Genomic DNA, 13,484 nt, shown 5'->3' with positions numbered 1-13,484 from the left:
TGGTTGAGTGTTTCTGTATGTCGATCCAGGATGAACTCACAGTGTAGAAGATGAATGATGAAGATGAGTGATATTTGAGTGGCAGACCTGTGGGAGTGTGTCCCAGATCTGTTTACCTGCTACCACTGACTGTGCCTGAACTCGCATTAGAAAAAAAATAAATACATGAACTTTCCACCTTTCAAGAGGGTGGATATAATGGGACGCTTTTTGGAAAGGCTCCGCCAATCAACACAAATATTTACTCTTTCATTCTTCGTGTCAGCGGTGTCACACACTCCATTATTTAATGTTAAATAATACGTAAGTCTAGGACAATGATCTGACGAGGCTGGAATAAGGTTTTTAACCTTTAGAGACACACACTCACAAATTGAAATGCGTGAAAATAAACCGGCGGATCCCGAGTCTCGGTGTTTTGGCGCAGGTCTCGGCTGGTGAAGGGCCCGGCAGGCTGCACGGAAGGACAGATGGATGAGGGTTTTTCTGTTAATCATTAATAACCTGGATTAGCCCCAGTCTTCTGTAAATATGATGAATGCATCCCTGGGCTTCATTAAAGCTCTCACCTTCCCACAGCACTGCTTTATTTGCCTGCCGTGGTTTATCAGTGGAGCAGAGCGTCGCCTCAACCTCCCGCCGGCTTCACCTCCACGGACCCACTATGCTGCATGTGGTCCTGGTGGTCTTCCTCCCCTGGATTGGAGAAAAAAGTTTTTAAGGATTGTTTCTTTGTTGTCCATCATTTCTGGTCCTCTTTTCTTTTCCTTTGCTTCTTTTTTTTTTTTTTTTTTTTTGAATGACTGAGCGTCACCATGCCGATGAAACGAAGCAGTGAGAGTTCGAGCGGCGTGTTTCTTATCCACTCTCTGACCAAAAGCCTTTGCAACTCGCCAGAGGAAACGCACGCCGACTTCCACCAGGAGGATGACTCCGGGATCAGATCAGGTAAACGGGGTCTCCGCGAGGTTAGATTATTCCAGAAGCTTTTTCGTCGTCTCCTCTCGGCCTACCTGAGAGGGACAGGTTTGAAATCTGTGACGGCCGCAGGGTGGCGCGAAACTGAGTTTTGCAGTGTTGAATTTGGCGAAACGCTTTTGTTTAACATTTTAAATCACATGAGTGAGTTAAGAAAAGATACACAAGAATGTGAGATCATCCATGTCTGCAGGGGTATGGCGATTTAGATAATTTATTGTATTTGGGCGTTCAGAGGAAATGCTGGCGTCACATATGTAACATATGCGACGCTAACAGAATAAGAAGATGGCCCCTGAGCACAAAGTCAGTAGGACGTTTAGCATCCAGTCTTATCAAGACTTATTGGATGTGAAATGGTGAGATGTTCTTCAAAAACGGAAAAAAAAACAGCAACAATAAGGTACAAACATTACAGGTGCTGATAGTGTTTTATATGACTCCTAAATCAGTCTGGAGTTGCCAAAAACATAAACAAATGATTTGAAAAAAGAAAAGTAAAACTAAATCACTGGGAAAACCATATGGAACAAACAGTGAAACATACAGAGACAGTGGGGAAACATTTGAAATGACGTGTTTTCTGAATAGGGTAAACACATAAAGAGCTTCCTGAGTCTACACAAGGACCTCTTGTGGCCGGAGGCCAAACGCCAAATCAGGCAGTGGGAAGTGAACCAATCAGATGAGGGCTGTGACATCAGCTGACTGGAAAGTCCAATAGTAATGTCCTTTCAAAGTGAAAGAAACAGACAATCTTAATATCTTTTACCATTAAAGCTTCATCTGCTTTTTTCCCAAATACTTCTTCTACAACTTATACCAGTGATAATAATAATAATAATAATAATAATAATAATAATAATAATAATAATAATAATAACAACAATAATGATAATGATAATGATAATAATAATAATTATAATAATAATAATAATAATAATAATAATAATAATAATAATAATAACTCCCAAAAGTACACTTGAGAAAGGAATCCACGACTCACCTGTGTGTCTCACCAAAGCAGAGGACAGCAACGAGACGCCGTCCTCCGAGGAGGACCCGGACTTGGCGGACATCGGTTCGGATGCGCACGCGAAGCAGGGCGCGTCGTCCTCCAGGAAGACCATCAGTCAGATCATCAAGGACAAGAAGAAGCAGACGCAGCTCACCCTGCAGTGGTAAGAGCTGGAGAACATACGATGGAGGGGGGTTCTGGTTTGGCTTCTTGTCCTCCTGCAGGGATTCATTCACTCAAACACTGTTTGGATGCTGGTGCAAGAAGGCAGTGTCTGGATAAATTCTAAATTATCAAAAGAAATAAGTAATGAATGCAAATCTCATACAGAATGAGTGAAATATATTGTGTTTCGTTTTTGTTTTTTTCCCCGTCACGGCTCACTAATTTATGGCCAATCTCTGTTCCCTGTCTAATGGAATATCTCAAGATAAGTCAAGTCAAATTTTGTTTAGCAGCATTTCATGACACAGTTTTATTTTCCATGTAGAGCGGGTCTGGACCACACTAAAATGAGCTACAGAAAACCAGCATTCCCACCAGGAGCTCAATGTGGGTGGCCTTCTGCCTCGACCAGGACAGAGAGGGTTAGGGTATCAGTTCCAGTAGCGCTAACAGCTACATGCTAATAGCTGACATGACACAATGATAGCTTTGATAATCATAAAAGAAATAAGAATATAAGAATGGTGGACACCTCTGGGAGACTAAGCCCATGGCTGCACATCTAGAGGCCAGTTATGCGTGTTTGTTTTGTGTTGTATTATATAACCTGAGGAAAAACAGATGGAAATTAGCTTTAGCTAAATCTGATATGAAAGTGTCTCTTTGCTTTAATGCTTCCGACAAAATACATGAAGAAAATGATAATAAACGACATGACCCTGTCTACTATGATCATGTCGAAATATGAATAGGGGTTCACCCCGATTTGACACATCTCATGAAACGTCCACTTAGTGAATTCATTAATTCAATTCAAGCAGTTATTTATTTATCAGTCTGTTTATTCATTTGAAAGAGAAGCTCTAAAACACATGAAAGGGGATTTTGAGAATTCGTGCAAGGGTTTGGTAAAAACCATGTAATGGCATTCAGAACTCATACAAGCAGAAACAGAGGTAAATTGTCACACATATAATATAGCATATTGATTAGACTGTGAGGAAATAAACATACAACGCTAATGGCACTTCTGGCCGAAGTTAATTCGACATGGCTTTGTGATAACCGCATCGATTTCCTATTTTGCCTTAATGTCTGCCATTTTTGTACTTTTGTCCTGGAGCTGTCATTGAGCTTCAGTCTGAAGACACACATATTGCTCTGTGTGTGTTGTCTCGCCCATTGAAACACACTCTGTCCATGTGTTGTGTGTCCCCAGGCTGGAGGAGAATTACATTGTGTGTGAGGGTGTGTGTCTTCCTCGCTGCATTCTCTACGCCCACTACCTGGACTTCTGCAGGAAGGAGAAACTGGAGCCGGCCTGCGCCGCCACTTTCGGGAAGGTCCGTGTTCTGTATGAAGAGACGTACAAAGTCTATCGGTCCAATCTGGTTGGCATGGCAACAGTCGAAAATTAAACAACACTGGTAAAACTGCGGCTGCTACTAGATTTGAAAACGGATCAGAAACAGTCGGGGACGGTTTGACAAGCCGTTGATAAGTAGACGTCAGAAAAATACTCTGAGAAAATCAGCGTCTGATATTTTTCCTAATATCTCGTCCAATTCCGATCCGCCAGACGATCCGTCAGAAGTTCCCCCTCCTCACCACCAGGCGGCTGGGGACCCGCGGACACTCCAAGTAAACACACATTCACATAGCATTGTTTTTACACTCCAGACACAAATGTTTGCTCCCAAAGCTTCGTAACATTAAATGACTTCCGGCAGGTACCATTACTACGGGATCGGCATCAAGGAGAGCAGCGCGTACTATCACTCTGTGTATTCTGGGAAAGGTTTGACCAGGTATCCATGACTGTCTCTTTAAGCTTTCATCAGTCTTTACTGAGAGGAAAAGAAGTGAAAATCTCAGTGTCTGATGCAGTGTTTATTTTACCAAATATCTTTTGTTTCTTGTTCAAAGAAAAGAAAGATTACCCTCGATCGCTCTACGAGCAAATACACGTTTCTCGATAAAATCACCACAGCTCCAAAAAACCCAACCTGAGGTTAAACCTTGAGAACCGAGCTTTGGATGAATTCATCTACTTCGTGAAATACCTTCTTTTTTTAAAAAGAAGTGAATCTTTCAAAGTTTCCGTTTCATCTGTTCTTCACTGGCTTGAGGAATGCCAACAGTTATTTGATTGAAATTGAAAAAAGCAAATAAAAACTATTTACTGTATGTGTGTGTGTGTGTGTCTGTGTGCGTGTTTGGAATCATTCAAATCTCGATTGTACAATTGGGATAAAACTCAAGCTGAACAAATCAAATATGGGTTTATGTGATCTAAAAAAAAGCTAAACTGGAAACAAAAACAAGTGTGTGTAACCCAAGCCCATCTTTGCTTGCAGGTTCTCAGGAAGCAAGCTGAAGAATGAGGTACCTTCTCCTCCTCCGCCCTCTAAATTACCAGCATTTGAAGCACACTGTCCTGACCGCGTGCCTCTGTGCAGGGGGGTTTCACCAGAAAATACACCCTGAGCGCCAAGACGGGAACGTTGCTCCCCGACTTCCCGAGCGCCCAGCATCTCCTGTTGCGGGGGAACGTCTCCAGGGAAAAGGTCTGTCGGAAAACAAAAAGACCGTTGATTTAAATGAGGCTCGTCATCACGGTCTGGATATGTGGCCGACTTCCTGCATGTGTTTTAATAACTGTATGGTACCTGTTGTGCTTGGAGGTGGACACACTCATCATGATGTATAAGACACACTGCCAGTGCATCCTGGACAACGCCATAAACGTCAACTTTGAGGAGGTGAGTTCTGATCGACGCACCGGTTAAATGCAGATCGGTGAGGCGACGCGTGATCCGTTCTTGCCCGTGTTTTCGTCTCAGATCCAGAACTTCCTGCTGCACTTCTGGCAGGGGATGCCCGACCACCTGCTGCCGCTGATGGAGAACCCTGTCATCGTCGACATCTTCTGTGTCTGCGACTCCATCTTGTACAAGGTTGTTGTAACGTCGTCATGAAGGACGATGTCAAGATCTTCTGTTTGTCCGCGGAGGTTCTCGGTCATCCAGGTCACGGTTCATTTCTAGTCGGAATATTTTCCTGGCAACTGGACTTGAGGCTCAGTTAGTTGTTTCGGCCGGCCCAGGGTGAAGTCGAAACATAAATGGGTTTCCGAAACAATTTGTCTTGGAGCTCGTCCATGTTCATATCAGGCAGCTTCATGGATAAGCACAATTTTATATCGATCGTCGTGATTTGCTTTAAACACCACTAGAGGGCAGTAAAGAGTCGTATGTCGAGAGGCGGGAACATAAAGGTCACGGGGTCGAGGTTAAGTTAGCGACATTATACACTTACCCGAAGCGAGTTGTTGCTGTTTTTTAAATGAATCATCTGTTTCCCCAGGTTTTAACTGACGTACTGATCCCGGCTACCATGCAAGAGATGCCTGAAAGGTTTGTGTCCACTTCTAAAACACGTTTTTTTTTTTTTTTCTTATGTATATCATTTCAAAACAGGAGACAGAGTGAGTTGCATAGTTATTAGAAGGTTGGTGGGTCAGAGGACAGCGACCCCTAGAGGCTACCTCTGGGCTCCTGCCCCATCAGACCTGCATTTCAGTTTACTGATATTAGTCTTTGCTTGTAATTCTTTTTTTCATTAACTACCAGCTTAAAAGTGGTGGCACACACACACACACACACACACACACACACACACACACACACACACACACACACACACACACACACACACACACACACTCACACACACACAGACCCTATGAAAGATACTTAGCATGTAAATATTCCTCTGTGGTATGAGGCTATGTAAAGGTTGCCGGATATTTGTTTGCAACACCAATGTTTGCTAATTCTGTGGTTGTGAGAGCAGGACAGCAAGCTGTCTGGGTCTGCAAGGAATAATGTGTTATCTCCATTTCCAGGCAGAAGCACTTGTTTGAGTTTAGCAGATGAGGAAGTGATGAATTGACGGCCCGTCAGTGAGGCGACGTCTTTGAATGTATCCCATCAGTCTGTTAGCAGATATACGCAACTTTGCCAAACACTGGGAGAACTGGCTTGCTTCGTCCCTAGAGAATCTCCCAGAATGCCTCGCTGCCAAAAAGATGCCCATCGCGCGCCGCTTCGTCTCGTCGCTGAAGAGACAGACCTCCTTCCTACACCTGGCACAGGTAGCGTAGCACATCTGTGGAAGTTCTCAGACATCCAGGTCACGGTGAATCCTTCTTATCTTTGCAACTGCACTTGAATTATATTATAATATTTGGAAACTCCACACAGGTCACACATAGCACAGCATGTCTGTCTTTTTCCCTTTTTCTGTTTGACCTTTACGTCACAAAGGGATCAACCGCAGTATTCGGTTCCCTCCTCTCCCCCGTGACCACCTATCTTCATCGTTTGACCCCCCGCAGATAGCTCGCCCGGCCCTGTTCGACCAGACCGTGGTGACCAACATGGTGCTGGACATTGACAGTGTGGATCTCAGCAGCATCAGCTCCCAGCCCCTCCTCAGCATCACCACGACGGGAGAGCAGGACCCCGACATCTACACCGAGTGTAAGGACCCGGGCCTTGTTCGCTGGATGTTGCCCACCTGTTTCAGGGATGTGGATATCCACCCAAATCAAATATGGGGTTCCACAGGTGTCTGTTCTCGGCCCGCTGCACTTCTAACTTTACACCGAATGTTCTCCGCTGCCGACACACTGTATCTGAGCATTTCCGGGAGGCGTTTATGGTTAATTTGACATTTCCTGTTTTGCCGTGTTATATCCAGTCTACAAATGGAGCCCTCGAGAAATAACTGTGTCATTACCGCTGTTATCTTTGTTTCCTGCAGATGACGCCATCACTGTCTTTCAGGAGCTGAAGGAGCTGCTGAGGAAAAACGCCACGGTGGAGTCCTTCATTGAGTGGCTGGACTCTGTTGTGGAGCATAAAGTTATCAAGGTGTTTTACTCCACCCCGAGGCACGGGTCAGGTGGTGTCTTGCGCAATTGGCCGGTTTTATTCCACCTGCGTGCATTCTGGCTGCAGGAACCTGGGTCCAACTACACTTCCGGGGTTCCTTTAGATCTAATGGCCGGAGCGCTCGCGTCATATTCCATGTTGAAAACAGTCCACCCCCTCACCTCTTTCCTCTCCCCCGTCCAGCCCGGGAAGCAGAGCGGCCGCTCGGTGAGGAAGCGGGCGCAGGACTTTCTGCTCAGGTGGAGCTTCTTCGGCGCCAGGGTGATGCACAACCTCACGCTCAACAACGCCTCCAGCTTCGGTGAGGAGACGGGACGCCGGGCGCCCTTTCAAAACAAAGTGCCGCATTTTAAATCGCCACTGATCGAACGCCTGCGATAACCCGTTCACACTGGTTAGCGCACACAGAATATTTTTTTGAGAATAAAATAATCCAGATTGGGGAGCGATGCTAACACAGCACATCATTCCCTCCAGTATATTAAACCAGGCTTTAGAACTGATAACATACAGGCACAATTGTGATGCATTAATCATTCTACTGATTAATGCTGCGCCTCTTTCTTCTCTATCAGAAAATCACACACACACACACACACACACACACACACACACACACACACACACACACACACACACACACACAAAGCAGCTTGGAGCAGATTGCTACAATGGTGCCATAAATTGTAAAGGCCAGACTCACCTTGATCAAACACTCTTATCACCGAGTCGCGTGCTCGCTGTTCAAATATACACACACACACACACACACACACACACACACAAACTCACACACACAGTGAGCACATGAATATATATAAATGCTGATGTTTGGCTGGGCTTCTCGCTGTCACAGAAACGTTCTTAGTGAACAGGACACATGGTGACCAACCGCACTGTAGATGAACCCAAAGGTAGACCAGATAGATCCCTCCTGCCTGATTTTTTCTCAAACAGGCTCTTTCCACCTGATCCGAATGCTGCTGGATGAGTACATCCTGCTGGCCCTGGAGACCCAGTTCAACAATGATAAGGAGCAAGACCTGCAAAACCTCTTGGACAAATATATGAAAAACGCAGGTATGTCAGTATAGCAGTGCATGGTGATCAGTATCAGCTGGATAGTTAAATTTGGAGGTCGGCAGTCTGGGGATGCTGGTGCAGAACGGCTGCGGAACCTCTTTCATGTGCAGCAAGTCTGGAACGCACTCTTGCGCCTGATGGTCGTCAGGAATCCGACATCAGGACAAGCAGCAAGGAAACAGCTCGGACGGATCCCAGCACAATGCAGGCGGCCTTCAGCCTCGATCAGAGACAGATAGACAGATAGAAAGCAAGAGTTTGACAGACAGAGGTGCTAACAGCTACATGCTAATAGCTGAAATGATACAATAACAGCTTTAATATTCATAAAAGAAATAATAGTGGCAAGACGCTGCGGTAGATGTGTCGGTTCTTCGGCTCGGGACATGCCTTGTTCAGGTGCGATGCCCTGGGTGGGGAGCGGAGGTCCCAAAGGTTACCTCACAGAGATGAAGCTACTGAGCAGGATCTCTACAGGGCTCCTGTAGCATGTAATGTGGAGGGCGGGTGGGACCTCCTCCTCCTCCTCCTCCGGTGGCTGAACGCCTCTCTTAATCAAGTTGGGTGAATACTTAAATGCACAACACATCAAAGTGCAGTAAACGCCCATGAAATGATTCTATAAATCCAGTTTCTTTATTTATTTATCCTTCCAGATGCTAGTAAAGCTGCATTTTCGGCGTCTCCAAGTTCCTGCTTTCTAGCCAATCGCAACAAGGCCGGTGGCGCCGTTGACCAATCGGTGAAGAATGAAGCCTTGGGTGAGCACGCCTACATGTCTCTGTCCGCCGGTGAGCACCAAGGACTGGACACCGGTGCGGTCACCTTCCAGGCGTCGGACTCCATCGGGTTCACCCTCTCAGGTAAGACTACAAAGGTCTACGGGGGAAAATGGAAAAATAGGACCTTCATCAGATCAGATGAACGTTGGTTTGGTATTTCGTTGGAATATGAAGCCATTTTGATGTCCCACAGGTGGTCAGATGGATTTCTCCCAGGTCTCCGCCCCTCTCATGACGCCCCCCATCTCTCCAGCTGCACTAATGCACCGAGGCTCCGTCATCAACCAGGGGCCCATGGCGGGGAGGCCCCTGACCTCCTCCTCTTCTTCCTCTTCCCTGCCCTGCCCCTCGTCCTCATGCCTCTCGGCTCTGGGCTCCATGGGTCAGCCCGGCCCCTGCCCTTCCTTCCAGGAGACCCTGTACCACTGCTTACCTCAGATCAGCTCCGGTTACTTCCCCCCGGCCAGCGGGGCCTCCACCCCGGGCTACCAGCCCACATTCAGGTCAGCACCACTTTCAGGTCCGGGCCTCTCTTCTTGCATGGTCACTTGGGTTAAGTAGAATTCCACTCGGGGTCAGACCTGGAGGTAGTGTGAACCACTGTGAAGTCCAGCAGCAGTGGTGCCTTCAAGTACCCTGCCTGATGCAGCTGCTGCCACAAGCACATTGGTTCGTTCTGCAGCGTGAGGGGGATTGCGTACCGAGGTTGAACAAACCTAATGAGGTCATCTTCTTCTCTGCGCTACACTGTCTCCCTCCATCAAACCATCTCCTGTCATACCTGCTAACTCCCCTCCTTCCCTCTTCCTCTTGACCTCCTTCACCCTCAGCATCCTTCTACCCAGATCTTCTCCATCCCTCCTCTGTCCATACTTTCTCTCCAGAACATGTGCCGTCCCCCTCTCCCAGTTTCTCCGAACCAGACAATATTTGAACAAGTGCTGTGTTCTCCACTGGCCTACATAGTGTGTTTGTGTGTCCAGGCCTCAGAGCCCATGTCTGTCCTCGGTCCAGACGTCCTCCCTGGCCTACCACCTCTCTAGGTACCCCACGTTCAACGACCAGCCCCTGAGCAAAGAGGTCTTCTATGGCGGCGGGCATACCCACGCCTCCAACGCCTCCGCCTGCTCCTTGACTCCCTACGCCTCGGCGGCCCGGCCTCCATCCGGGTACGCCTCCGGATCTGACCCGGTCCAGAATGATCCAGGTCTGGAGGGTCAGGCGGCGACTGAGATCCTGGAACCTGCCGAGGGGTTCGGGTTCGTGGAGGCGGGGCTTAATCCGTCGGGCGCCGGGTGCCAGGGGCCGGCGTACGCCGCCCTGGGGCAGAGCGGTGAGGCCTCCGGGAATAAAGTCACTTGACTCTCGCTTCTCGTCTTTCTTTCTGAACGGTTCTTTTGTCCACGTCAGGTTACCTTGGCAACAACAGCTACCTGGACAACCAGCGAATGACGTCTCTGGCCGGCCAGCACGTGTCGGTCATCAGCAGCGTCGGCAGCCGCGCTTTCCCTCCGACGTTCTCCGACGTCCACGACCCGCTAAACATCCTGGATGAGCCTGGAAGGAAGGCCACCGCGGGCTACTTTCCCAAGGCGGAAGCCGCCGCAGGTAATATCAAGGGATGTACAGCAGCGGACACACGACCCGTTATAATTGCAGATTTCAACACGGTCCAAGTCACGTCTTCATCACCTCCAACCCGCAGATCACTCCATCCCGTCCTCCGGCTCGGCCCCCTGCATGTACGGTGTCCTGTCCCCGTTCAGCTCCCAGGAGGCGCTGCTCCCGCCGCCGCCGCCGCCACAGCGAGCGCCGCCCTCCACCGACGTGCAGGACCTGGTGTCCTCGCTACCGCCCATCAACACCGTCTTCATGGGCGCCGGTGGGGTACAATGACCCGAGAACATCTCCACACCATGCCTTGCTCCAGTTGAAGGAACCGGATCTTTGAAAAAAATGTGGAAAAAATATTTATGGACTCGGGATGAAGAATGGTAGACTAGGTGAGGAGAGCAAGCTAGCGCCTAAAAATCGACATCTGACAACTAGGGGGCAGCGACGTCGGACAAAGCATCTTAGAACAATGCAACTCAGACCAAGAGGGTTTTTCCATAGTGACAGTTCTTTCTCGGCGAAATGACTGTGCGCGGCTAACGGCTAGCAGAAGTAGCATCCAAAGATGGAGCAGGCGAGAGCTGCCGAAATGACGTGGAGCTCAGGGGATGACAAACTCTGGTTGGGGAAAGATGGAGGTGGATGTAGAAACATAAGAGGAAGAGGAGGGAGATGAGTCATTCTGGGAGGATAGTTAGCCATCGCGTTTGGATCCAGTAAGCTAATGCTAATGCTTCTGTGTTTTGATTTGCTCATGGAGGTTCTTGTGGAGGAACTTTCAAGCAGGACACAACTATTAGTGTCTTGCCGGTGCCCCGATAGAGCAAAGTGGAACTAGCTCCTTCACGGATATCCCCATCTAGCAGTGGCTCTGGTGTGTCCCTGGAGGCCAAAGATGATTCACGAGGATTGTGGATGACACATCTCTTGCGGAAGGTCAATTGTGGAGATGGTTGGAGGTCACCAGCAGTGAAAACACTACATTTGTCTGATTCCTTCTTGGTGTTCTACACAGTTCCTCCGCGCCGAGCGGTCCCTGGACAAGTCGCTGAAAATAAAGACGACGCTTGCAAGCGGTTGCAATTCTTGGACGGACGTCGGCCTCCATGTGATGAAGATGGAGGATGAGGAGGAGGGAGCCAGTTGACTCAAGGTCAATAATAAACCCAACGAGCCCCTTTATCTTCTGCGGTCGGACGCTGAGATTAGAGGGAGGGGGGGTTCTTGTGTGCAATTATTTGGTTTCCCCCGGACACAATGGAGGGAGATAGGATGGAGATACGATGATGATAGGATGGAGATAAGGACGTTTGGAGAGGTGATGAGGACCAACAACTGGAGGGAGGGGGGCAGACAAAGGGGGGCCATGCTGGGATTTCATGGGGGAAAGTGGACTTTGGGATGTAATTAAATCATAATAGCAATTTGTGAGTTCTGTTTTCATTAATTCATTCATTTATTATCGCCACAGTTCGTCCTGCTGTCAGGGTCAAGGACACCCTTCATATAACCTCATCTATAGATAAAACCATTAACACATCACATGGAGATTCAACCACGGACCCTCATCCACACTTCATGCAGAGACATCCAACCATTCACCCGCTTGTCCACATTTCTGCACAATAGAGGGTCTCCAGAGAACCTCCTGCATGTGTTTGGACTGTGGGAGGAACCTGGACAACCCTGACGAACAGACGCCACACAGGAAGTCCTCCGGTGGGAATCAAACCAGGGATCTTCTGCCTGTGGCGTGTGTGACCTCTGCACTGCCGTTAATTCAGTTATCAAAATGACAATTTCTCAGCAAAGCACGACGATGAGCTTATCTGAGATGATCTTCTGATCACGGCCTCCAAGGATTTAGATCTTCGGTGGGGGATCTCACAAGTCCCTCATTTCCACGATCATTTCTAAACAACAAAAACAACTTAAACCAAGAACATATAATTCAACAGCAATAAGAGTATATATGTCTTGTGTGAGAATGAGTGTTTTGGACATTCTGGAGGCTTTTATTCATTCATCTATGAAACCAGAAGGACCTGATCTGCTGCTTCTCACAGCAGCAACATGCAGAGAAGAAGCAGCCAGTTGCGCCGCAAGCTATGCATGACACACACACACACATACACACACATATATATATATGGCTGTAACAGAGAGCAGCTCCCTGCAGGTCTTTGTACGTTATCTACTCAGGGGTAAAAATCCATGCAAGGCTGAGCGTTGGCGGCGCAGGGCCAGATGGCAGGACGTGTAATGATTACAGAATCCCCAGGTTAAAATACTTTAATTACTAAGTCAATAAGGGCAGCAACAATCGGCGGGCGGCGGCATAAAAACAACAGAAGGCGGAAGGCAAACTCTGGGCCAATGTTTAACCAGAACTCAGCATTAGAGCGGCTTCACATATGCTTCCAGGTCTCTCTCACTCTCTCTCTCTCTCTCTCTCTCTCACACACACACACACACACACACACACACACACACACACACACACACACGCACACACACACACACACACACACATACACACACTCTTCATCCCTCATTGCAGCCAGTTTCAGAGTTAAAGTGGATATAACACACAGCGCTCGAGGAATTATTGGAAAACACTGATTACAGTGATGGTGATGATGATGAAGAGGATTTTTTTTCTTTCCTCCTCTGTACTTTTTGTACTGCTTGTACAATTCTTGTGTTTGGGGCAACTGGACTTGAATTTCTTCACTCATAAACGTTTTCTCTTTCTCTCTTTCTGTGAGTGTGTGTGTGTGTTTGTCTATATGGAACAAACAGATGAGGCACGAGAAATCCATTCATGGGAAATCCCTGTGAATTCCATGTAAACTCAATTTTCTGTTGGCAGGGTGAAATTAGCTG

At 47.6% G+C, this 13,484-nt stretch overlaps 1 protein-coding gene across 1 annotated transcript; it reads left to right on the top strand.

Annotated features, from left to right (window-relative positions):
- The first annotated feature begins 732 nt into the window (after nucleotides 1-732).
- rfx6 (regulatory factor X, 6) lies at nucleotides 733-10,880 on the top strand. The gene is made up of 19 exons (XM_086167624.1): nucleotides 733-948; nucleotides 2,003-2,159; nucleotides 3,381-3,504; nucleotides 3,741-3,802; nucleotides 3,892-3,969; nucleotides 4,519-4,546; nucleotides 4,621-4,728; nucleotides 4,846-4,923; nucleotides 5,005-5,118; nucleotides 5,528-5,577; nucleotides 6,158-6,317; nucleotides 6,561-6,705; nucleotides 6,989-7,420; nucleotides 8,077-8,199; nucleotides 8,859-9,065; nucleotides 9,178-9,487; nucleotides 9,968-10,317; nucleotides 10,395-10,592; nucleotides 10,690-10,880. Exons 1-19 carry the CDS (start codon nucleotides 816-818, stop codon nucleotides 10,878-10,880), a joined length of 3,048 nt encoding a protein of 1,015 aa, XP_086023750.1. The 5' UTR covers nucleotides 733-815.
- The last annotated feature ends 2,604 nt before the right edge of the window (nucleotides 10,881-13,484 follow it).

This window comes from Fistularia commersonii, chromosome 20, assembly GCF_037954325.1.
Source record: "Fistularia commersonii isolate RoL2024-O1a breed Wild chromosome 20, RoL_Fcom_v1.0, whole genome shotgun sequence".
NCBI classification, from domain to species: domain Eukaryota; kingdom Metazoa; phylum Chordata; class Actinopteri; order Syngnathiformes; family Fistulariidae; genus Fistularia; species Fistularia commersonii.
The sequence above is the reverse complement of the archived record's forward strand: the minus strand, read 5'-3'. Positions and strand labels throughout refer to the sequence as shown.